The following is a 22,509-nucleotide window of genomic DNA, read 5'->3' as shown; positions in this document are numbered from 1 at the left end:
CTAGAAATCAAGCAATGGGATGATCCACAGCCTTACAGTCCTCAGAGGAGCAGAATAAAACAAACAGGGTGGTGCCACAGGGTGGAGAGTAACAAGCAGAATCCAGTTTAGCCCCGAAACGGGTGGCCAAAGGTGTCTTCTGGCTCTTTTGTATTTGTTTCCTTTGGCAATGCCGGTTGCGGGGTGAAGGTGCCTCACAGCTACTAGGTCTCAAGGTGTTACTGGGTCCAAACAGCAGAGAAACAGGTCAGGGAAACAAAGATGATGATTTTTTTTGATGTTTGAATTCAGTGAAAACCAGTTAGGAAAAGACTGGACTAAGGTTTCTTGGAAATGAAAGCTAAAAACCTAAAAAACTCAAAAGCAGCCTTTGCTTTGGATTTTTAAGTCAAAGGGAAACCCTTCTAGCTCAACGCCTCCCCTGGAAGCAGTACAAACCATGGGTCTTATTCAGCACCCGAATCCAGGTAGGCAAGTCTCACTGTGACTCTCCGTACCCAAGGCAAGAGCAGGACAGCTCTGTGCATGCGACAGCCGTCACTGGAAGCCTTTGCAGCTCAGTACAGTCAGAAGGGGCCAAAAAGATGTTATGCTGGGGGGAGGGGGGGCTTTTAAAGGTGTCTCTAGTGTTTCTAGGCCCTCTTAAATATTGAGGCTTTGGCACCAGGTAAAATGAGCCTTGCTTCTGTGAATATATAAGTCTGTTCAAGGGAGAGTTTCTCTCTCTTTTTACCTGTCTTCCCGGTTACGATCCAGTGAGTAGAACTGCTTCCGGAGCCATCTAAAAGGAAAGGCATAAACACGCACACACTTAGCCTTAACTTGTTAACAACAAGCCCGTTCTGCTTGCTGCTGTAGCCAGAAGATGCTTGATGTCTCACCACCCCCTCATGCAGCCCTCCTTCCCATCGGAGGACCTGGCTCTGTTCCCCTTCCAGGGCAGCCTGCCGTATTTTCACGCAGACTCTCTCTGCCTGAAAGCGAGCACACAGATAAGTCTGCACAAAATCAAAGGTACGGGGAGCTGGAGGCTCACTGGGATAAAAATCTAAGTGCAGGACAAGGGCAGAAGGACTGTGCTGAGGAGCTGCCTGCTCCGTTCCCTTAGTCTGGGCCTCTCACTCCCCCAGACATGGACAAGTTTATCACCTTTCAATCTGCAGGGGGGTGGCGGCCTTTAAAGTATCTGCCACCAGCCAGTTCAGCCCTTTGATCCACATGTTGACCTCGTCCTCGGAGGTGGCTGTGGAAAGAAGGAAAAGGAGAAATGGGAGGAAGGGACAAAGAGGCTCACTAACCCAAACCTCTTGAGCCTAACCCCAGCGCTGTGGATCCCTTCCTTCATCCAACGGGAGGGAGCTGCTGCGCGATAGGAACTCTCCTTGCAGAGTTTCTTTGGTCGAAAGAAGAAACTCTCCCTGCCGAGCTTCTGCTCATCTCCCTCAGGATGTACACAGCTGGCTAGACGCCATCCCCTCCACATCACATGCTTTGCTCCATTCAGTTCCTGAGCACTAGGGTGTTATCTTTGTCCCCAAGGAGTAATGCTCAGGCTGCCCTGGGTGACAGGTCAGCAACTCCTTGGGAACGTGTGCTAACTCCTCCTTAACCTCTCTGTTACCAGCTGCATCCTTTCTGAAGGCAGGAGTGCTATCTGTCCCCGAGTGCTGCAGTGAGCATTAGGCAGAAAGCAGAATGTCCACGGACATTCAGTGTGACTGCCTCCATCAGGGCTCGTTTAAATAAGACACAAGATTGAGCACTGTTAGTCGAAAAAGTTATTATCCGTCAGCTGAACTACAGCAAGTGATTATGAGCCTGTCTTCCACCCACCCCAGACAGGAGGTAACTCAACAGCACAGACCTCTGTTCATCAACAGCAGAACACAAGACAAGACTGGCTGCTCCCCGTCCAGCCTAAGTCAACCAGCAAGATGTTTAGGAAAACTGAAACAATGTGTCAGAGTTACCCTGGCTTTGAGAGTTACCATGTGTCACTAGCAGTAACTGGCAGTGTTTTATTGCTCAGAATTGCAAAGCAGAAACAGGTCGGGTTTTACCGCTTCATGTGTGTGGCAAGTTAGCACAACACAGCCGATGAACACCAACATGACAAGCTGAGACAACAACATTTATTTCAAGCACACATTTGAACTAGAGGGTTCAGTTCATACAGCTTTTGGTTTTATCAGGTGAATTAACTGGCTTAATTAGATCAGCGTGAACATTTACCCTTCAGTGAACCAGTACCACCTACTTCCAAATATACCCCTTGTGTATGACAAAACCATCTGCCCAGGGATATGCTCCCTTCACTCCTGGAAGGATGCATGCAAAGTCCAGGTACTGCGGTGACGAGGGCCTGTGGTGCCCTCACTGGCACAACCCTGGGGGACACAAGCGCTTTACCTTGCAAGCTGAGGGTCTTCAGCCTGAATTCCATGCCATAGAGGACAACGAAGCAGTGCGACTGGTCTGGTCGGAAGCATGGATCCTCCTGGTACCGGTCAAAGTCACGTGAATTCTTTCCTGGACGAATCTCTTTGATTTCACGAATATCCACTAAGAGATAAAGGGAGAAGGAAAGGGGAGTCAGTGAATGGCTTGAAAACCCTATGAAGATGACAGTCTTGAGTTCCTAAAGGCACAGAAGAAGGTGAGACAGGGTGCAAGGAGAGGACTTGCAAAGTAAGCAGAGGACAGTCTCGCTGTGCAGATGCTAGCTGGGGACGTGAGAGCAGAGGTGACCTCCTTGTTCTGCCACAGACTGTTCACGTGCAAACGTTGCGGAAAACATGTGGCTTCTCCGTGGCCTGCCTGCCAAGAGGGGACAATACCCCTGTTTGAACTCATGGGGAGGTCCGCAAAGGATTTAACCAGGGCATGAAGGACTCCAGGAATGGCACAACCAAGGCTCTCTGTCCTGCCGGGGGAACTGCACAACTGGACAGGCGCATCCGGAGCGCAGGCAAAGGCACAGTGAAACAGGGACAGTTACATCTGAGGAGGGCCAGATGGATGGAGCTTGATCTCTGGGCATGGGGCAGAGCAAGATGGCACCACGGACCGCTGCGATGAGACGAGAAGTTTGGATCACAGCCCCTTGCTGAGCCAGAGCACCATCAGCCTCAGGCTGTGGTCCCCACCGACCCCAGCCGCGCAGACCGGTCTCAAAACTCAGAGGTGCCGAGCCAGGGAGCACGGCAGGGGTCCGCCAGCCGCCGCCGTGACGCGCGGAGTACCCAGCACAGAGCTGGCAACCACAAACTACCAACCCTGGGCGCGATTCCTGCCTCGCTGCCTGAGCCCAGCCCTGCCATGCCGCTACCCAAAGCCTCAGTTTCCCCAGCTCTGCCGGGAGGGGAGGCTTTAACCTGATCTGACTCACAGGGGGCTCCGAGAGGTCACTAATTAACGTCAGCTCAGTCTTCCACAGCATGAGAGGGAGATCCCAACCCCTGCCTCGGCCTAGGAAATGGCAGTGTTTCATCCCACAGGGTGTGCTGGCCTCTCCAGCTAGGCAGCACCGCACCATTTTCGCTCTTCATTAAAGTCAGAGAGGCTCAAACACCCAGGGGCCTCTCCATCATTAGAGGAGAAGAAAGGCCACGGAGAGTGCTGTTGCAATCGTCGAAGAGCTGAATTACCAGCCATTACGTGATGCCAGGCACGCCTCCGTCAACGGGGTACTGAGCTCTGAACAGCTCAGCCCACCAACGGCTTCCCTGGCTCTGCTGGAGAGCAAGGACGGACGGACGCTGAGCCCGCGGGTCAGCCCTGCCGCCCTCCGCGAGGCCTGGGGGCTGCGGGCACTGCACCGCGAGACGGGGGCAGCCGAGGGTGCCTTCAGGAGGACTTACTACGCTCAGGGCTCTGCCTGGCCAGAAGCGAGCTACCCCAGCGGCCTCATGGTCCTCTCCTGCCTTCGTCAAGCGTGGTGGCTCGGGCTGACCGGGGGGAGCCGCACGCAGGGGTCTTGCGCCGTGCAGCGAGCGCCGTGTTCGACGCGCCGCGTCCAGCCCCTCGACCAGAAAAGTCACCCGCGCTCCTCACCTCTGACGATAAGCACTGCAGGAGCCCCAACTCGCGCCGCAGCCTTTCAAAACAAAACGGAGACCTCACCACTTACCTCGCACGCACCTCTCACCACGTCTGGGAGATGGCATGCACGCAAGCCTGTAAGCGTAGCCGCTTCTTATCAGTCCCCTAGAAAACCTCCCCTGCCACCACCATGCTTGCTTATCGGTGTGTCCCCCAAAGAACGGTTTGGTCTTTCCGCCACGGCGATCCCCAGTCAGGACATGCGGCAGCTCGAGACCGCTTGCTCCGGTGCAAGCGTGAAAGGCAGGTTGCACCGAATGGAGCTGGCTACGAGCTCTGGGCAACGTGCCACGGACCAACCTTGTTCCCGGCTTCAACCACCACCTCCCCCGGGCGCCTCTCACCCTCATGCCCCTGCCTGTCCCCATAACACCGCGCAAATCCGGCAGAAAACACTCTGGTCCTGCCGGGCAGGAGGGACTGCAATCTGCACCGCTCCTTAGTAGACATCTGACCATCCACGGCCAGAGGTGACCAGCGCGAGGGTTTCTCAGCCCCTGCCAGCAAAGTGCTGCTCAGCAGCGAACGACGGACGCTCACAGGCAACAGAGCGCCGAGGGGCAGAGTTACGGTGACGGCGAGTTTCTTAGTTCTTTGGCTTCACACCCCACGCCTTCCTCTTCCTCCCACCAACAGACATCTGCAAGCTGTGCTTGCTTGCTTTTTTTTTTTTTTTTTTTTGGCCTTTCAAGAGAGCAGCATTGGTTAAAAAAGCCTTTCTCCCGAGGTGAAACCTCCGAGGACACAGCCTCCGGGACAGCCCGTTCGCAGCTCCTGCCTCTCACAAACCCCACGGATTTAAGGTCCTCTCCTTAAAATTTAGGGTCCTCTCCTTAAGGTCCTCTCCTTTCGAAACCCAAGTTAGACACCGAACCTGCCCTGACTCTTGGTTTACACAACTAAACGGTGCCCCTTCCTCCCCTCTGCCAGCTTTCACCCGAAATTGTGGTGCGGTTTCCCTAGGGCCGAGCAGGATGAGCACCGCCGGCGCGGAGGCGGATTCGCCTGGAGACCCGCGAAGGGAGAGAGCGAGGTTGTAAATCTGCAGCCGCAGCGGCAGCTGCAGCTCCGGCCGACAAACGGCAGCGAGCTCCGCGCTGGCTACCTCGGCGCCGCGAGCTCCTTGGCTCGGGGAGGCCGCGAGTGCTCCAGGTTAGAGCGTGCCAGGACGTTAAACGCAGAGAGACGAGATGGAGCTGAAGAGAAGCTGGTGGGGAACGTCTCGCAGCCCACTCGCCTCCCTCCCCAGAGGAAATTCTGGGAAAGGATTCTCCTTACCATAAACCAAAGAGAAAACAGCAACAGCAACAACAACAATCCAAAAGCCCCAAGAATCTTTGCTTCCTGGAAAAATAAAGTTTCTTAAATGCTCAGGGGAATCAAATAACAACATTTCTGAGTCACGTTTCCAAAGCAGATGATGCTTCTGAGCAATGTGGGATGGAGATTACTGCAAACCTGGCGTGTAATTCATCCCAATTAAACTCCGCTTACTGCAGTCGCTGTGGATCGACTTGCCCTTCATTTCAATTTAGCGCAGTTTAACGCTAGGCAGAAATGTGACCTGCTCATCAACCACGCCAGAGGCTGGCGGCGCTGAGCCGGATCGTGAGCAACGACGCTCGCTCCCAAATACAGCGGCATGCCAGGAAATTCGGCACGACTTGGGGGAGACGTGTCATAAACATTGCTTGAGAAAACTGGGATCCTCTTTAAAGCAAACTCTCTCTGCTGGGGAAGCAGAGCCACAGCAGCCTTGACTATAGATGCTCCTTTTAAGATCATTTTTGTGCTGTAATTTGCACACTCTGCCCACACACCAAACGCGTACAGAGGAGAAACCCAGCAAAACCTAGATGGTCTTCTACCTTTTGACAGGATATACTGTGCAGCACAGTAAATTTGCATCCAGAGACGGTTGCAACCCACTCACGTGCCTGACTCGGGACGTAACTAGTCTGATCATTGCAATAACCCTCAAAACTCTGCAAATAAGGGCAAGGGCACAGGAAGATCCAGTTCTCTGGGACTGTACTGAGCAGGCAGATAATTTCCCTAAAATAAGCAAGGGCGTGACTTTCTAAGGCATCACCTACCCGGAAGAAACTAGCTGGCTCGACATTCAAACATTCGCTTGCCCTGCCATAATCTGTCCGTGTGCTCACACCTTCAGTGAAAGGGAATGTTATTTTATCCCTAAAAAAAGAGTCTCACAGCACTCAGAAGTTATGGTCTTTGCAGCCATGACATGCGCAGTAGGGCTGAAGACCACTCCTGTCTTTAAAGGACACATGGCTTGACAAAATCAGCTGGAAAGAGCTGGCAGCTGGGTTTTCACAGTAGTTCACCAGGCAATAACTAATAAGTACGTGCTGTCTCTCAGGGGAAAGAAGGGGCCAGAACGGCAATGGCCTTCCTTCGCGCCAGACCTCAAGTGTCTTGTCTCCACTGAGGGATACTGCAGCGTGCTAACTATGCCCTGCATTCACTTCTTGCCGCAAAGAGCACCAGAGGTTAGCGGGGATAGAGCTGTCGTTGCAAGCTGCATGCCTAAAATCCATGGTGTGGAGAAACCTCCCAAGCAAACGAGGAGGTTCTCAAAGGCAGGAGCATGCGGGGAGTTCCTACAGCCAGGAGCAGTCTCTGGGAGGACACCGTACACCTGGAGGGAGCAAGGCAAAAAGCTCTAGCCCACGCATGCTTGCAGCTGCTTGCTCAGCTCTCTCATCCTCCCAAACGTGCCTGTGTGTGCTGGGGAGGTGGTGGTTTAGGTCTTGGTTTATGCAGCCCTCTTCACGCCACACTGATCTACTGCGGATCAGCCCTCTCTAGCTCCACTATCTCTAGTGACTCAAATACCTTCCAGCGCCTTTGCACCGTGGAAGGAAATGACTCTTGAGCAGGAAGCGAGGCAAGTGCAAATGCCACTGTCCCAATCAAGCAAGCACTGACACGCTGCTTCCCCGAACTAGCTCGTGCCTCTTTGGTTCAAGCACGCCTCCACCTCTCTGCGGTGCCTGCTTCCAGGTCTCCTCTGAGCCCACCGCAACGGCACGCTCCCATCCCTCCTGCCTCAGCACTGCCCTGTCCCACCACCTCCAGGGCCAGACGGACTGTTCCAGACAATAAACCAAACCCCTACCCAGAAGTATTTCCACTGCAGCTTGCAAGAGCCACAAGTAAAACACAGACATCTCAGCAAACACCAGCCACCCTCCCAAAGGTAAACAGGAAACCCAGCGCCCCGCTGCAGTCTCCATGCCCTTGCAAGCTTGGGCAACCTCTTCTTTTTTTCCCCCGCATCCTGCTCTGACCACGATTGCTGTAGCAAGTGCCAAGCGCTGCTGATCCCACGCACTTGGATCTGCTCGCCAGCACCTCCATTTACACGGGGAGAGCAGAGTCCCGGGAAGAGAGCGCTGTGTGGGGGAGCCTGGTCCCTCTGGGGCACGCGGGTGGGGGAAACTGGCACCCAGCCTTGAAGAGGGAGTGGAAGTTCAAAAGGATAAGGTAGACAAACGGAGGCCAGCTGAAAACATGGCAGAGGCTCTCTATGCGTGCAAGGGAGAACAACTGGAGAGCCCATGCTTAAAATGGAAAGTCAAGCCACAGCTCCGTTGCCCTCAGCACCAGCAAGCTCCCCCAGGTGAGCGGTGGTTTGGGGTCCATCATAACGCCCACATGTACCACCTCTACTAGCAAGGAGCTGGGAACTCATTCACACTGCAGGGCACAGGAGGGCTGACCTGACCCTCACAAAAGAAGGCTCCTTTGGTGGCCTGCTTTGCTCTTCCCTCTTGTGCAGCCAAGGAGGAGGCCAGGCACCAAGAAGGACTGACAGAGAGTGAAGCTCCAGTGCAGGGAAGTGGCGAAAGACCTCCAAGGCGCAGGGGAGAGACCACCTGGTGGGGTCATGGAGCATCATGTCCTACAGAACTGCAGGACATATACGCCTCAGGGCAGAGAAACAAGTGCCAGATAGGCTAGGCTGAACCCTCTAAAGATAAGCAACTTGTCACTGGGGAAAACCACATCTCTTCACAGTCACTGCAGAAGGCAGAAAGTGGTCCCCACTCGCATGGACAGAGGCAGGAGGAGGGAGGACTTGGTAGTAAAACCCATCCAGCCTGAGCCTCACCTGCAGCTGGCAATGCTCTCAGCTTCTGCTCATGCGGTGTCATGTTGCACCCTGAGCTGTGCCATGGCTTTCCAAACAGGTTGTGTCCTTAACAGCCCAAGCCTTGCAGCCTCTCGACCTTGCCTCCACCCTGGGGAAAGGCCTGGACCTAGTATGCAGCAGGCTGCATGCAGCTGCACAGGCGAACACCTCTCTGTGGCACGCCTTGCCTTCGCGCGGCACTCCTCGGAGGATGGCAAAAGGCCAGAGCATTGCACCATACTCGCCCACATTGCTGCCCTTGGCCACCTGGGCGCTGCCTTCTCCTGGAAGGTGCATCAGGGCAGGCCCCTGCCTTCAATTGGGCTGGTAGACAGGTTTCTCCTTCACCTGGTCACCTCCTCCTGCCTCGCGGCCACGAGGAACCTTTTGGTCCTCTGAACTTAGCCTGCCCAAGCATCCATGAAACTGCAGCGGGATGGCCAGCAGGAAGGCGCTGTGTGACTTGGGCACCCGCCTAAATCCTGTGGGATTCGACTTCAGAGCAGGCTTCCCAAGAGACTGTAGGAAAATCACTCAGAGCCCCTCTGCCTGGGCCCTGGACCAGCCAGAGGGTGCACGAAAGACCACCTAGCTCGTTGGATGAGCACGGCAGAAGCAGCGAGGGCTTGAGCTCGGGGAGCAGGTGAGCAGAGGGGCTAGGTGGACAGCGCTCCTGCGAGGAGCTGAACCTCTCCAGCTTGAGGACCTTCTCAAGCCCGCACGCTCACTGCTCCATCCGTACAGAGAGATCCCACCAGCCATGTCCTGTCTTTGCATTAAGATGACACCAGCCTCCAAATTGCCTGGCTTTGCTGGGTCAGATAAATGCTGCCATAACATACCCAAAACCCCACGCTGTCTGCAAATCCACTCTCCTCCATCACCCTATAAAAGGTCATGGTCACGTTTCTGGGCACAGAGCCTTTCCTCCAGCAAGAGCAGGTTGCATCAGAAAGAAAAAGCTGGCCCTACATCCACCCCCACCCTCACTTAGGGAAGAAACCAAATTACCCTCTGGTTACATGAAAACCAGATCCACCCTTAAAGTGACTGAAAACTGAAACCTCATCCAAGCCTCGCTTAACCACTGATGGATAGGGTGTTGTAATGTTCAAGGATAAGGACATCCTGAAACAGACTGCCAAGGGTTGCAAAATTCCCATCTCCAAAGGATTTTTGGAAAGATGTTGGACTGATTAAACAAAAAAAAAGGCTGATAAAAAGGGAGTTTAGCCCAATTACCTTCCAAAATAGATTTATCAAGGACAGCCTCCCACCACTTCCACTAACATTGCTCAGTGCAATGCGTGTGTATGGGGACAAACAGTGCACTGGTGGTGGCTACATACTCGCTCATATTACAGCTTGACCCCAGCTGGCTGAGAGAGCCTGATCCTGCCCTGGGGCAGCAAATTATTCACTCTGATTTAAAAAAAAAAAACCAAAACAAAATTAAAAAAAAAAACCTCTTCATGATATTTAACATTGTAGATTCCACTGAACACCACCTGCGTGATCTTTCCAAAGCAGGCACTGGAAGGTCAGGCCCCCAGAGAAAGAAGGACAAGCAAGAAAGGGAAAAAAAGACATGACTTTTACATGCAGGGGAATAGAAATAAGATAAACCTATTCCGCAAGAACAAGGAGAATAAAGTGGTGGTATTTCCCTCTTAGTATTTCAATAGAAGCCCACTGAATCTGATATTCAGGCCAGCACTAGCTATTTAAAATCGCAGAAGTTTAAAGAAGGATTTCAGATTGCCTTCGTTACGCATGAGTTTACCAGTTGGCGAAGGGATTTCAGGACCACTCGGCCAACACACAGCTCACCAGACACCTGCTGAGCCCAGGGCGGGCTTGGCCTCCCAGAGGGATTTTCAGCTAGGCTTGCTCTCTGCATACACTTGGCTCTGTACCCGGTAAGCTAGGACAATTCTGATTTGCCAACTGCAACTGAATACCACTAAGAAAAACAAAAATCCCATGCGATTTCAAGGGAACGGTCAAGCATGCACTAAGTGCTTTGCTGGACTGAGGCCAGAGTCTTCAGCACCTTGCAGTCTGGAGCCATGTACCGTGCCCTTCAGCATTTATAAAGCCCCTTCCATCTGCAGAGCTCTGCATGGGCTCGCAAGCCTGCTTTCTGTCCATGTGTAAACCCATCTCCATTGAAACGCAGCCACCTCCTGGGTGGCAGGCACTTCGCAACACAGAAACACTCTCCCAGCAGCACATCTAGCGCGCCAAACACTACATCATTGTAGCAGTGATGATGAAGGCATCAGGTGGACGGTAATTATTCGAGCTTGAATTTGGCTGGACTGAAGTTAAGACCGCTCTTAATGAAACGCATGCTACACCCATAATGAACACAAATTGGGCCCTACAGCATATATAGCTCATCTAAAAGAAACCAAAAAGTAACCCTAAATTATTAAAAACAGTCATATTTTATTGGGAAGAACCATGCATCTCTCATTAATACAGGTTTTCAGAGTGACAATAGCTCAACCTCTCAACTCCACAAGCTTTCTCGAATAGATTAGTTTGAAGTAGACAGCATAATGGTGAATTAAATATGTCTGTGCACAAAGACATCAAGTGATGGCGTTACTACATCCTCTTCCTGGCCACACTTACTGCTGCGCCTGCCATCAGCATTTCTGGGCACTAGCTATCAGGTTTCTGAAGTGTCGTTAACAGATGGCTTATCCAGACAGCACAACAATAAACCGGCTGAGGCCTCTAATTTGACCTTACCGCTTCTTCAGAGGGCAGGAGGCCTGACAGAGTAATCAATCGAGGCCAACATAAACACAAAAGAGCAGCTCCCTACACCCTTGTCCTTCTATGCACTAAAAGTGGACATGCTGCCATTTCAGTGAGGCACCCCAAAACCTTGTAGAAAGCACTCTCACCTCCACTGCTGTCCCCACGGAGGGACACAGCGATCCGGGCGCTCAAGGGGCCCACTGCACTCTGCTGCCCTTGGTGCTCCAACCTGCAGGAACCTCCTCCTGCTCAGCAGGAGACAGAAGTGAGGGTACTTTCTCCTGCAGACTTGGTGCAGTTGCATCTCAGATTGTTCTAGCAAGATGCTCCATCTCCCCTGCTTCCCAGTTTTGAGAGGAAAGGGGTGCAATCGGGACGCCTGTCCCTCGTGGGCCTGCGATGAAGGTAACCCCATCCTCACACCCCATCATGGGGAACCACAGTAGCACAGCCCATGCACACAGGTAGGTCTGTCATGCACCACCTGCTTGGCAGCACAGCGCATCGGCCAACAGCAACATTTGCTCTAAGCCACTGTGTTTTGCTGTGAGGTGACTAGTAGTGGGAGGGGAAAAAAATTGATCAAAAATAAAATAGATCAAAAATAGAGACAGGACAACAAGGAGCTCCCAATTTGCCAGGATGACTGGGAATAGCCCAGATCCAGACTCAGATCCTGGATCATGCCTGAACAATCATTGTCCATCAGCAAAGGGCAGAAGGATTTGACAGGGAGCTTTCCAGGAGCGGCAGACGTCCCTGTAGCTGCAACGCCGTCGCTGGGAACCAGCGCCTCTCGCCAGCACCTGGTGAGTGCAGTTCGCACCAGCTGTGCACCGAGCGGCTCGGGCAGGCCGTGCGGGTTGCGCTCCCTAGCAAACCAGCTGCTTCACACGGCTTCTTTGCGGGCACAAGCATTTCCTGCCCTCGTCTCGAGCTGCAGCTGCCTCGGCTTCACCTCCGCGTCACATGCCTTGTGGCTTCCACGCTCCAGTTTCTCCCTCCCCGGCTCCCTCCACCCAACAAATCATTATCAAAGGCGAAGGAAGCTGCAGGAGATGTACAGGGAGATTACCAGGAGTGCTCAGCCCTATGGCCCCATGGGTCTGAGAAGAAGGAGCGGGACCCCAAGGACTGCCATCTCCCCTCCTGCTAGCCTTCCCATGTCACATGGGAGTTACAGGCTGAGCTAATACTCAGATGTTAGCCTACTTCTGCAGGACAACTCAGATCTCTTCCTGGACAGTCCCGTATTTTGCTGCTCTATTGACATGACCGGCTTTGGCCACACACAGGTGACTGCCAAGAATTCCTGAACATCCTCCTGATGCTGGAAGCAGAGGTAGCTGCAGGCTGCCCACTGCCTACAGCCCTTCAGCTTACTCACAGCTACAAGAAATTATGAGTTAAAAAACCAAATCGGATCCCCCAGTGAATGAAGCAGGATGTTGCTATCTCACAATCTCTGCCTGTCGGCCAGCAAAGATGGGAGATGTAAAAGCTGGCAGTTTCCACTGTGCTGGTGTCAGCATCCGAAAGATAACGTCATACCCAGACTCACCTGGCCTGAGCGAGCGCCGTGCCAGCCGAGCTGCCTCTGCTGAGGAGACATACAGCCCCAGCTGTGCCTGTCTCCATCACTTGGCCGCAGCACAGTTGAGGTGGGAGGGCAGTGGGTCTCACATCAGGGCATGTCTCTATTCCCAAGAAGCTACATGACTTTGGGCAAAAAATCCTTCCCCTTGCTGCTGCTGCAGCCGCCGCCGTTGCACCTCAGGAGCTATGGGAACAGGAGAGCATCTCATGGAGGCTTGCACCAGCCCAGAGCACTCTGCTGCAAACTCCAACATCGTGCACAATATTACACATGCACAATATCCCAAGAGAAAGAATATGGTCTAACATCCTTGTCTTAAAAAAAAAAACAGATAGAGCCCACATGAGCAAATAAAGCAAATGAGCAGATGCAGGATCCCTGCTCCTGGCCTCAGCCCCTTGTTGTAGTCACAGCCCATGCCTCTGATTAAGAGCCAGAGGTCCCAGACCTGCAATCCCCAAATGCTCCCATGTCTCGTGAGCCCCCCTGCCTCCGGGACCCAGGTCCTGCCCAGGGTGGTGTAGCGTTCACCTGCCTCTGGGAGGCACTAGGGCACTGATGGCACACCGGAGCCCTGGGCTGCAGCCCACAGCAAACAGGCAGAGAGGCCTGGGAGGAATGGAGGTAGGAGAGATTCACCAATGCATCCTGTCCCCAATGCTGGCTGCTTGCCAACTGGACTGGCAGTTTAACTGAGTTATTGCAGGGAATACCTCCACGCACCCTTGCCAGGGACTGTCCTTCCATTCTCCCCGATGCTCTCCTCGGACACTTTGCTGCCACCAGGGCATTCAGCCAGAGCGCTTGCAGGTGTTACAGGGGGAGTTGGCTGCATGCAAAAGGTAAGCGCTGCCCAGGTCCCTCAGCCAGGTTCTCCTCCCCGAGCAGATGAGCTTTCCCTATGGGATGCCGTGCTCCTGCTGCCTCTCCCACTGTCCCTCAAGCTTTCCCCCATGTCAGTGGAAATTCAGTGTCTAATGCAAGCTGGGCTTGCATTAGGGCTCCCACCACAGCCCAAGGACAAATGGGCACTTCGTTCCAGCCCTTGTAGAAGTGTACAAGGCCTTGCATAAGTGTAGGAGGTAGGTGGGAAGAAACATCCCAGGATACACATCCTCAATGATTATTGGAGACGGCCCATCTAGTCCAATACCTTGTCTCTGCGGTGGTCAGCAGGGCACAGTCAGGTAAGAGCTAAGAACAGAGCAAGCCTATGTGACACCTCCCTCTGAATACTTTCCTATCATCCAACACTTTGCAGTTTGGGGTCTCTCTCAGAGGTGGTGTTTTATCTGTCTTGAATTTTCACTTACGACACCAGCAGATTGCAGGCACCCAACTTGAGGACTGCCACTGTTAGGAGGGATGAGCCCAGGCAGCATGACTATTCTACAAAATACAAAAGCAGGGTCACAATTTATGATGCAGAATTCACCCAGCTCAGCTCTTGGGTCTGGGAAACATGAACTTCCTCCTTGCTGCACTTCAGCTATCCCGGGGAAGGGAACGACACGTCACTGCTTCCCCCTATGAGGGCAGTGGCAAAGAGCTCCAGGAGACAAATAACTAGATGGTAAACACACCGTGCAGGGGCCATGGCAGCGCACTTCCTGGGAAGCTTCAGGGTTCCTCTTGCTCTCCATGGAAATTTTGTCTGGGTAAAGTCATGGGATTTTGTACTGGGATTTCTGGATTGTGCTGAATCAAAAGCTAGGCATTCAAAATGCCAGCCATGCCCACTACCCAGAACACACAAGGCTGGCACCCGTGAAAGCCTTGCACTCCTCCTACCTTCACCATGCAGGACCAGGGAGCATGCTTCCATCCCAGACACAACCACACTGACTCCAACCTCACACACTTCTAGGTAGGGCGACCAAGGCATTGCCTACAGGGATGCTGCTCTAGAGAAATCTGTGCCCCGTCCCCAGATCAAACCCCGAGAGTGGCAGCCAGCAGAGCCACCTCCAGCTGTCAGCCTAGTCCGCTTGAGAGGCAAAAGCTTCCATTGACTCAAATGGAAACAGGAAGCTCAGCAATAGATGAATGGTCCGTCTAGGGGTGGCTCTGCATGCTGTGCCCAAGGTGACCTTCTCCCTGCACGGCATCAAGGGCTCCATCCTCTTCCGCCCTGCCTCAGCTAGAAACATAATCACCTAACAGGAACATAACAGCGATGGGAGGAGGGGGAAGATTTGAGAGCATGGCTCCTCCAGCCCATGTCTCGCGCTCTCCCTCCAGGGCGGATGTGCAGTGGTAATAAGATCTGAGAGGTATCACAGAGGACGCGGATGGATCGATGAGAGGCGTCCGACACAGCACCGCGTCTCTGCACAGAGGGGGCTGGGAGCAGGCAGCAGAGGGATGAGAAGCGAAGGAAAACTTCCTCACCAGGCCAGACTCCATGGACAGGTTTCTCTGATAGAAAAGGCCTGGCAGGGGGCACTTCTTGCTACTGCCCCTGCAGTGCTGGAGCTAAGGGGGAGAGCTGGCAAACACACAGGTCTCCACAGGCCTTCCATTAACAGCCAGCTAGAGGACCCCTGCCCACTGCCATCACAGCTCTCTGCACTGTCTGGGAAGGGAAGACGATGGACCAAGAGCAGAAGCCAGCAATGTCCTGAGCACCCAAAGGAAAAGCTCATAGCATGACAGACAGGAACTGGCAGGGCCGGCGAAGAAGCCGTGGCGTGTCTAGCAGCAGCAAGCTCTTGCTAGAGTCGCTGGGGGATTTTTGCATTCAACCTACGTGCGTTCTTGACTCCTCCAGGCCCAGGGAGAGGCATGGCGAGTCACCAAAGGCAAATGGAGAAGAGACACACTGCACCATCCCTAGGAAGGATTGCAGAGAGGAAAGAAGCAAAAGCTGAAGGGCGGAAAAGGTTTGTCACGTTCTCAGCAAATACCAGCGATGTTCAGATGACACAACTCTGTCTTCACCCATCCCGCTAGTCCACACAGTCAGGCTTCTCTGATAGCGGTTGGACAGCAGAGATGTTTGTTAGTCAAGACATTCATTGGGTAGCAAGGAGATGGCTTATTTCTGTCACTACAAGCCCCTGAGCTCTTTATTGCCAGGGTAAAGTTCAGAAGAAAAGAATAGGATAAAGATACCATCTGTTGCTGAGTCACTTCAGGTCACGACAACAGCCTGACCTCTTCCCCCACCATGCCTGACTCCAAAGCTGTTTTCAGACAGCAAGGCCAGAGCAGTCACTAAAGCACAGATCTGATTTCCAGATGCATGCCCTCCCCTGCATTTCCCTGCCTGCCACACCCGCAGAAGGGACTCCAATGAGCAGCACCGTCTCCACAGGAAGCCTAATGCAGCCAGCTGGGTTGGATGCCACAGCTGAGTGACACGACTGTTCCTTGTCTCTCAGTACAGCTCCCTCCTGCCTGCCACATCATGGGGGCCAGAGAAAAAGGAAGAGCTACCCAAGTGGTTTATCTTGAAGGCAAACCACTTGGAGGTAGGCGCACGCTCCTGTCCCAAGGCAAATGAAAACCAGAGACAATGACTCTCTTCTTCCCTTTCCACCGATTTTACTCCACCTGCACTAACCATGCTGGGACCTGAAAACATGCTGGCTTAACTCTCTATCTCTAAAGCAATAGCATGATTGACAGTCAGTCATGATGACATCTCATTATAGCACCTTCCGGCTGAAGATCTTCAAGGCCTGAGCAGATACTAGCAACCCACGCACAGCCCTAGCAGGAGACACCAGACTTGTTATCTTGAGGTTACATGGGAGAAACAGGAACTCTTGGTGACTGCTGGCATGCTCACAGCCAGACTCCTCTACTCCTTGTGTTGCTTCTGTCTTAATGACCTGACCTGGGATTTACTTGGTCTCTGAACCAGAGACCTCCTCCTGCTTCGGCACCAACCTGCTCCATGGTTAGCACCAAATCTGGTGTGCAAAGGCTCTAAAGTTGCTTGCCCCTGTCTCTAAGCCTTTTTGTAACACACTCCAGCACCTGAGCTATAGGTGACTACAGAGACCATAACCCAATGAAAGGTGAGACCTCTAGTTCAAGCAGCCTCCTGCAAGGCATTAAATGACACATAAGGCACTGGGGAGAAAAGAGAGGATGCTGATGCTCTCATCAGAGAAGAGACGTTCTGATGCTTTGCTGGGACTCAGCTAAGCGGTACCCAGAGGCAGGGTGAACTCCTGGCTGTACAGAAAGCTTAGGGAGCACATCACTATTCAGGGTCTTCTCTGGGACCCAGGACAACCCTTGGAGGTTGATAAGGGTTTTGAGCAGCAGCTCCCCTTGGGGTCCAGATGGCAGCCGGGGCCAGGAGCAAAACCCTGGCACCTGCCTCCTGCCTAGACTGCTCTCACCGAGAGTCTCCCCAGTGGGGGTTTTCCTTAGGCGCTGTGGACCACCACCCCACATCAGCTGTAAGAGGAACTGCAGACCTCTGCTTTGGCTGCCACTGCGACCACTCCTGCCCCCCGGGCTGAGCACGACCAACTTCCCTGTGCCCTTTGCAGGAATCCCTGACAACGCCACTGCTCAGGGCCTACCACCATCCCTAACCACCAGCAGTTTCTTGTCCAAACCCTTCTCCCACAACAGAGGTAGTCAAGGACTGACAGGCCAAGGATGGTGAGCTTGAAGGAAAGGGGGAAGCACCCATGGACCCCCAGCCAGGGGAGCTGGTGGTGCAGAGGGGACAAGCAATGCCTGCACTACAGATGCTGGGCTAAGCCCTAACAGGAGAGCAGATGCACCTGCATACAATAGCTCAGGAAGCGATGGGGCGGCAGACTATCTGCTTTTGATTGATATGGCCTGGAAATAAGTGAAGCCTGCCCTGAGCTTGCACTCAGGAAGAACCTGGTGTTAGGCAGTGCCCAAACGCTCAACAAGCAGAACCAGCCCCTGCTCCTGCCCCACTCCTCCGTCAGCTGCACAGCAGATTTACGGGGCACAGATTCACAGGGCGGGGTGCCGAGGGGGCTAAAGTCCTCTTAGACACCCTGCACTCCCACACCAACCCTGTTATCTCACCTGGCTTGTGGATGGGAAATTGCACAGGCAGAGCGGTCGCCAGGTGATTTGGGGAAAGCAGAAGTTAGGTCAGAGAGAGAGCAATAAAGCCAGGAGGGCAGTTCCCACAGCTAGAGAGCAGAGGGGGAAAAGAGAAATAAAGCCACGCACACTGCAAAGAAGCGACCAAGTCACCTGCGCGATTTTTAAGATTCTCTGAGACACTGAGAAGTTAACGTACTAACAGTGTGACCCCAGAAAAAGCACCAAGAGGAGGGAGGAAGAACAATACGAGCACACACAGGAGGGATATCTTTTAATCGCCACATTACCCAGCACTTCTTGGAGCAAGTAAACAGGAAAAAGTCTCTCAAGCAGCTGCTCTACTCCGTGTCCCCGTGGGGAGCAGCCTGCCATGACAGCCTTCCTTGATGTCTCTCCAGCACGAGAGCGCTCATGAAATCTTCTCAGGGACAAGGAATGCAGAGAAACCACTTGCCCTGGCATGGAAACCCAAGCTGCCAGTGTCATGTCATCTGAAATCAGCCCAGATGACCACAGCCCTGGGCTGGGGGAGGCAAGTTAGAAGCAGAGGGAGCAGCTCTATAAAGCAAAAACGGCATATTTCCTCCCTACAGTCACCTAATGGGGTAAGATCCAGGAAGGTGGGAGATCTCCCTCACAGCAAGAATGATTTTTAACCCTGACTAGTCCAGCCCTAGCATGGATAGAGGCTCACATGAAACACCAAGGGAAAAAACAGGATGCTCATTCCACCCTCTGGGAACCCCAGCTCTGATCGTGCCACTGTGACCCAGACACAGCTGAAACTTTATCACAGATGGAAACCATCCATCTCACCTTCTCAGCACAGGCCCCAGTAGGAGACAAACAAGGCACAACTCGGGGCACCATCAACAGCGACGGGGGCCGGTCACTGCTGAGCTGGGACAGGGCCTGCCGCTCACAGATAGAGCAGCAAGACAGGTCCGCATGCAGCTGCAGGGTGCTGGGAGAGAGCCCAGCGGCCACAACAACTCTGCATGTTACCAGGCTGCAGCAAAGGTTGCACAGAGATGCCACGGATAGGACAGCCCTCCTACACCCTCCTGCTCTGGTGAAGCTCTGCTCGGACCATGCATGTCCATGTCCATTTTGCCCTCTCCCTCTGGCTGTGCACGTGTCCACGCACTGATGTCCCCATCTGCTGCTCCACGCCATGGGCTGCACTGTCCCAGAGACATGCAGCCGTTGCAGCCAGCAACGAGGAGAAACAGCATATCTGGCTCCTGACCCCCAGGTGACAGGTTGGGTAGTTGGAGGGCAAGGTCTTGAAGTGACTGAAGGCAACCTCAACCCTGCAGAACTATTCACCCGGTGTGCATCTCGCCTAAGAGCCATGGGCCGGCCGGCAGCAACGGAGACGTGACTACAGGTCTGACATGCCTGTGCGGGAAAGCAGCAGCTGTACATCACCCACGCGGAGTAGGAGGTAAAGGCCTGGGGGAGCAGATAGGCTGAGCAGGGAAAACAAGAGGCAGCAGAGTTCAGGACTCAGTGAGGATTTCACGTGTCAGGACCAAAAGCAAAGTCACATTCCAAGAAAAAGAAAGTTAAGCGCATTTGTAACAGCATTCAGCTTATGCAAACTCCCTTGCTATATTGCATCTGGAAAGTTTTTAAAGCAACAATGTGGGTTTGTTTGCCCGCAGAATGCCAGGCACACTTCTGGGCACCATATTGACCAGCACGAGAGGAAATTATTGACTGAAACCTCAGAACCACAATAAATTTTTGCAAACAAAAGGTAAGAACTGCAGAAGAAAGAGAGAGAAAAAGAGAGAGGTCCTCCTCCGTCACTGGAAAGTTTTACGTGACTCTCCATCCAGCTGAACTCACAATTCCCAACTCCAAATCTAACTGAAAAGCCACCCAACCACACATTTAGCAGAGATGGAGCTGGAAAGCAATTTAAAAATCACAGTTTTCGGTGAGACTTTTAGCGTATGCGCTGTCAGCTCTATGAAGCTCTGCTGATTTCTACAGATTTCATGCTGTCAACTTCCATTAGAGACTCTAGCTCTTGTCCCTTTTCTTTTGGGGGGCAGACAAAGCCTATCTACTAGCAGCTCCATTTCACACCACAAGCTGACTTACATTCACCCCGGCTCCAGGCAACGCCAACAGAGGTTGCAGCTATATAACAGCTAAGAGAGGGCTCCAGAGCACCCTAAGCCCTGCAACCAGCAGGATCCCAAGCTGCACTGCCGGCCCTTAGCCCAGCCTTAGCTCCACGTCCACACCGCACTGGTGGAAAGAGTAGTCTTTAGCCCTCCCACTGCTTCCAGCGTGGTCTCACACAGCACATCTGCCCACTGGGTAAGCTGACTGCTCACTGCCAAAGATGGAAACACGTCAAGGTCTTCAGAGACTGGCAGGCTCTGAGATGCATGCAATGGCAGATGCATGGGGATCCCCAGTCATGTGTCCTCCCACCGTTTGATGCATCAGGGTGTCCAGGAGATGTAGCATGGTGCCCAGAGATCAGGAGGGCTGGTAAAGGAGGGAGAAGAGTTACACAGCCAGCGCAGGCAAGGGCCATCCTGCAGGAGCAGATACTCCACCTGTCACTTGGAATTGCCATGGGGGCCAGGGGGGAGAGAGGAGGAAGGAAAAAAAGAGAAGTCTGCAGAGGCACAGAAAGCTTTCAGAGACTAGGAAGTTTCTAACTTGAATCAATTTCAAAATCTTAAAAAATGCTGACATTTCCCATGAAAAATAGTTCTTTGTGCAATGCAGGAGTCCTCACAAACTAAAGCGCCAAAGGAAAACTTTCCCTAGCACTACAGAGTCTCTTTGGGAGCAGCCGTTGTCCCTGCATCCCCTTCCTGAGAGCCCCAGCCTGCCTGCTCTGGGGAGAAACATTCCCACTTCTGCTTGACGTAACACCTCAGCTACAGAAAGCTTGTTCAATGGAACAGATGACCAGGGAAGTCGGAGCAGAGGAAGACCTATGAGATCATCAAACCCACCCCCAGGCAAGGCAGGATACAGTCACTACACAGAGGATGTGCTAGATATTAAGCTGACCTTATATGCGATACTAGAACAAGCAAAGCAGCGGTAACGAACCGCAAACAAGGACATGAGCCAACAAGACTCGCCGGTATGTTTGCTTAGACAGTCGCAGGTTTCTGAGAGCACCCCTGACTGTCAGATACCAAATCATCTTCTCCACATCAGTGCAAGTATCTGTTAAACACACAAACCTTTCTCTGACATCTGCTTCTTTCACCCTGTCCGAGGCAGATATCCTTCCAGTTGTTCTCCTTTGGCACCAGCCTCTACCATCAGCTCTTCAAGCTCGTCTGGCCAAGGGGAAAGTGTGTGTGCATGTGTGTGTGTACGGGGGAGTAACTTTTCAAAAGCATTGCAAGGACTTTGAAGTCCCACCAATTTCCACTGCCCTTAAATCACAGGGCACACTGGAAAAAACCTCTCCACTGATTTCAGACATTCCCTTTTATTATATAATAAGGTTCAGTTGATAGGTTAAACTCAGAGCCACATGCTTTTGCGATCAAAGCCCTGCATCTCCTCGCCACATGCTGCAAGCTCTTCCTGGACTCCCCGACACTAACTTTCATTATGCGTTTTACACCAGGTCTTTTAAAAACCTATAATTGTTCAGAAATGGAAACGCACCACAACAAGCACACGCCAGCCGTAGCCAGTCCACCGGACTCCAGTAAACCTTTTCACGCACCTCCTAACCTCAGCTGCCAGCATCGTTTTTGGTTGACCTGTCACTAAGCAGAGACTGTTGCTGTCGGCCCCTTCATCTAATGTGTCGTGGTACACCAGAGCTACGTTACTGCATAAATATAGCACAACTGGGTGCTTGTACTTAGGGAGCTCCTGCTACATTAGAAGTGTTGTGGAGCTCTGAAGTTGTGGCAGCTTGGCACACTGCCATCTCACACCGAGGACGAGAAAAACATGCAGGGAACAGAACACAGTTTCCAGAGGCACATCCAGTGGCCTGGCAGGGAAGCAGAACATCACGGACTGGCCTCAAATGGGACCACAGCAATTCCTGCTCCACTGCACATCTCAAATAACTCTTAGCCACTCAAGTTTTACATCCCAGGCAGAAGATGTCCACTCTGGCAGCAGGATCACAGTGGAACATGGCCGTGAGGCTACCATCTCCTCCCAGGTGCAGCTCCTTCCCATAACAACCCATTTGCATCCTGCCAGCATGCCCAGAGGCATGTGCCCCCAGCAGAAGGCAGCACAGCCATGGGGGACCACAGTCATCCCACACAGGCAGAGCGGAGGAGATGAGTCATTCGTTTCATTTTGCAGCAGTGAAACATTTACGGCTTCACCCAAAAAAGGAGCCCAAGCACTGACAGCTCCGAAGGAATGTGACCCCATCCACGTTCTCTCCAAGACTGCACATTGTGTTGCAGCAATGTCCCCTAGGTCACTTCACAGGGGACAAGACAGACCCAGAGCACTTCAGAAGGGAAGGTCTCAGCCAAAATGCAGTGCCCGAGTTCTCACAACCACAGAAATTAAATGAAGGCAGCATCCCCAAGGCAACTCGGTGGTCAAGCCAGTTCTACCATATGTAATGCTTGGGGACAAGGACTTCAGCACCGACTCCCTCACAGGCTCCTGCCGAGACCTCAGGCAAATTTCTTCTATCTGCAATCTGCGAGATATGCAGAAGGTCACACGCCTGCTCTTACCAGGCGCTGAGGGACAGGCAAGGAGTATCACTAACAGTCCGTACGTCTTCTGGATGTTCACAGTGCACATCATAGCGATTAGATAACAAAGCTGAGCAAAGGCTTCGCTGGCACTG

General features: G+C 52.9%; 1 protein-coding gene across 6 annotated transcripts in view; it reads right to left on the bottom strand.

The window, feature by feature from the left end:
* The window catches only part of PLCG1 (phospholipase C gamma 1), a 58,769-nt gene that overhangs the window by 29,790 nt on the left and 6,470 nt on the right, over positions 1-22,509 (bottom strand). For 5 of the 6 annotated variants that reach the window (XM_068911902.1, XM_068911905.1, XM_068911904.1 and 2 more), the window contains exons 2-4: positions 2,410-2,562; positions 1,150-1,243; positions 734-781 (exon numbers count right to left, since the gene is read on the bottom strand). In XM_068911902.1, the coding sequence (XP_068768003.1) occupies positions 734-781; positions 1,150-1,243; positions 2,410-2,562 (295 nt within the window). Of the gene's footprint in view, positions 1-733; positions 782-1,149; positions 1,244-2,409; positions 2,563-12,593; positions 12,782-22,509 lie in introns of those variants that run through there. The other variant, XM_009671135.2, reaches the window with a different exon arrangement.

Source organism: Struthio camelus, chromosome 18 (genome assembly GCF_040807025.1).
Source record: "Struthio camelus isolate bStrCam1 chromosome 18, bStrCam1.hap1, whole genome shotgun sequence".
Taxonomy (NCBI): domain Eukaryota; kingdom Metazoa; phylum Chordata; class Aves; order Struthioniformes; family Struthionidae; genus Struthio; species Struthio camelus.
Note: the sequence above shows the minus strand (reverse complement) of the source record. Positions and strands in the feature narration are given on the sequence as shown.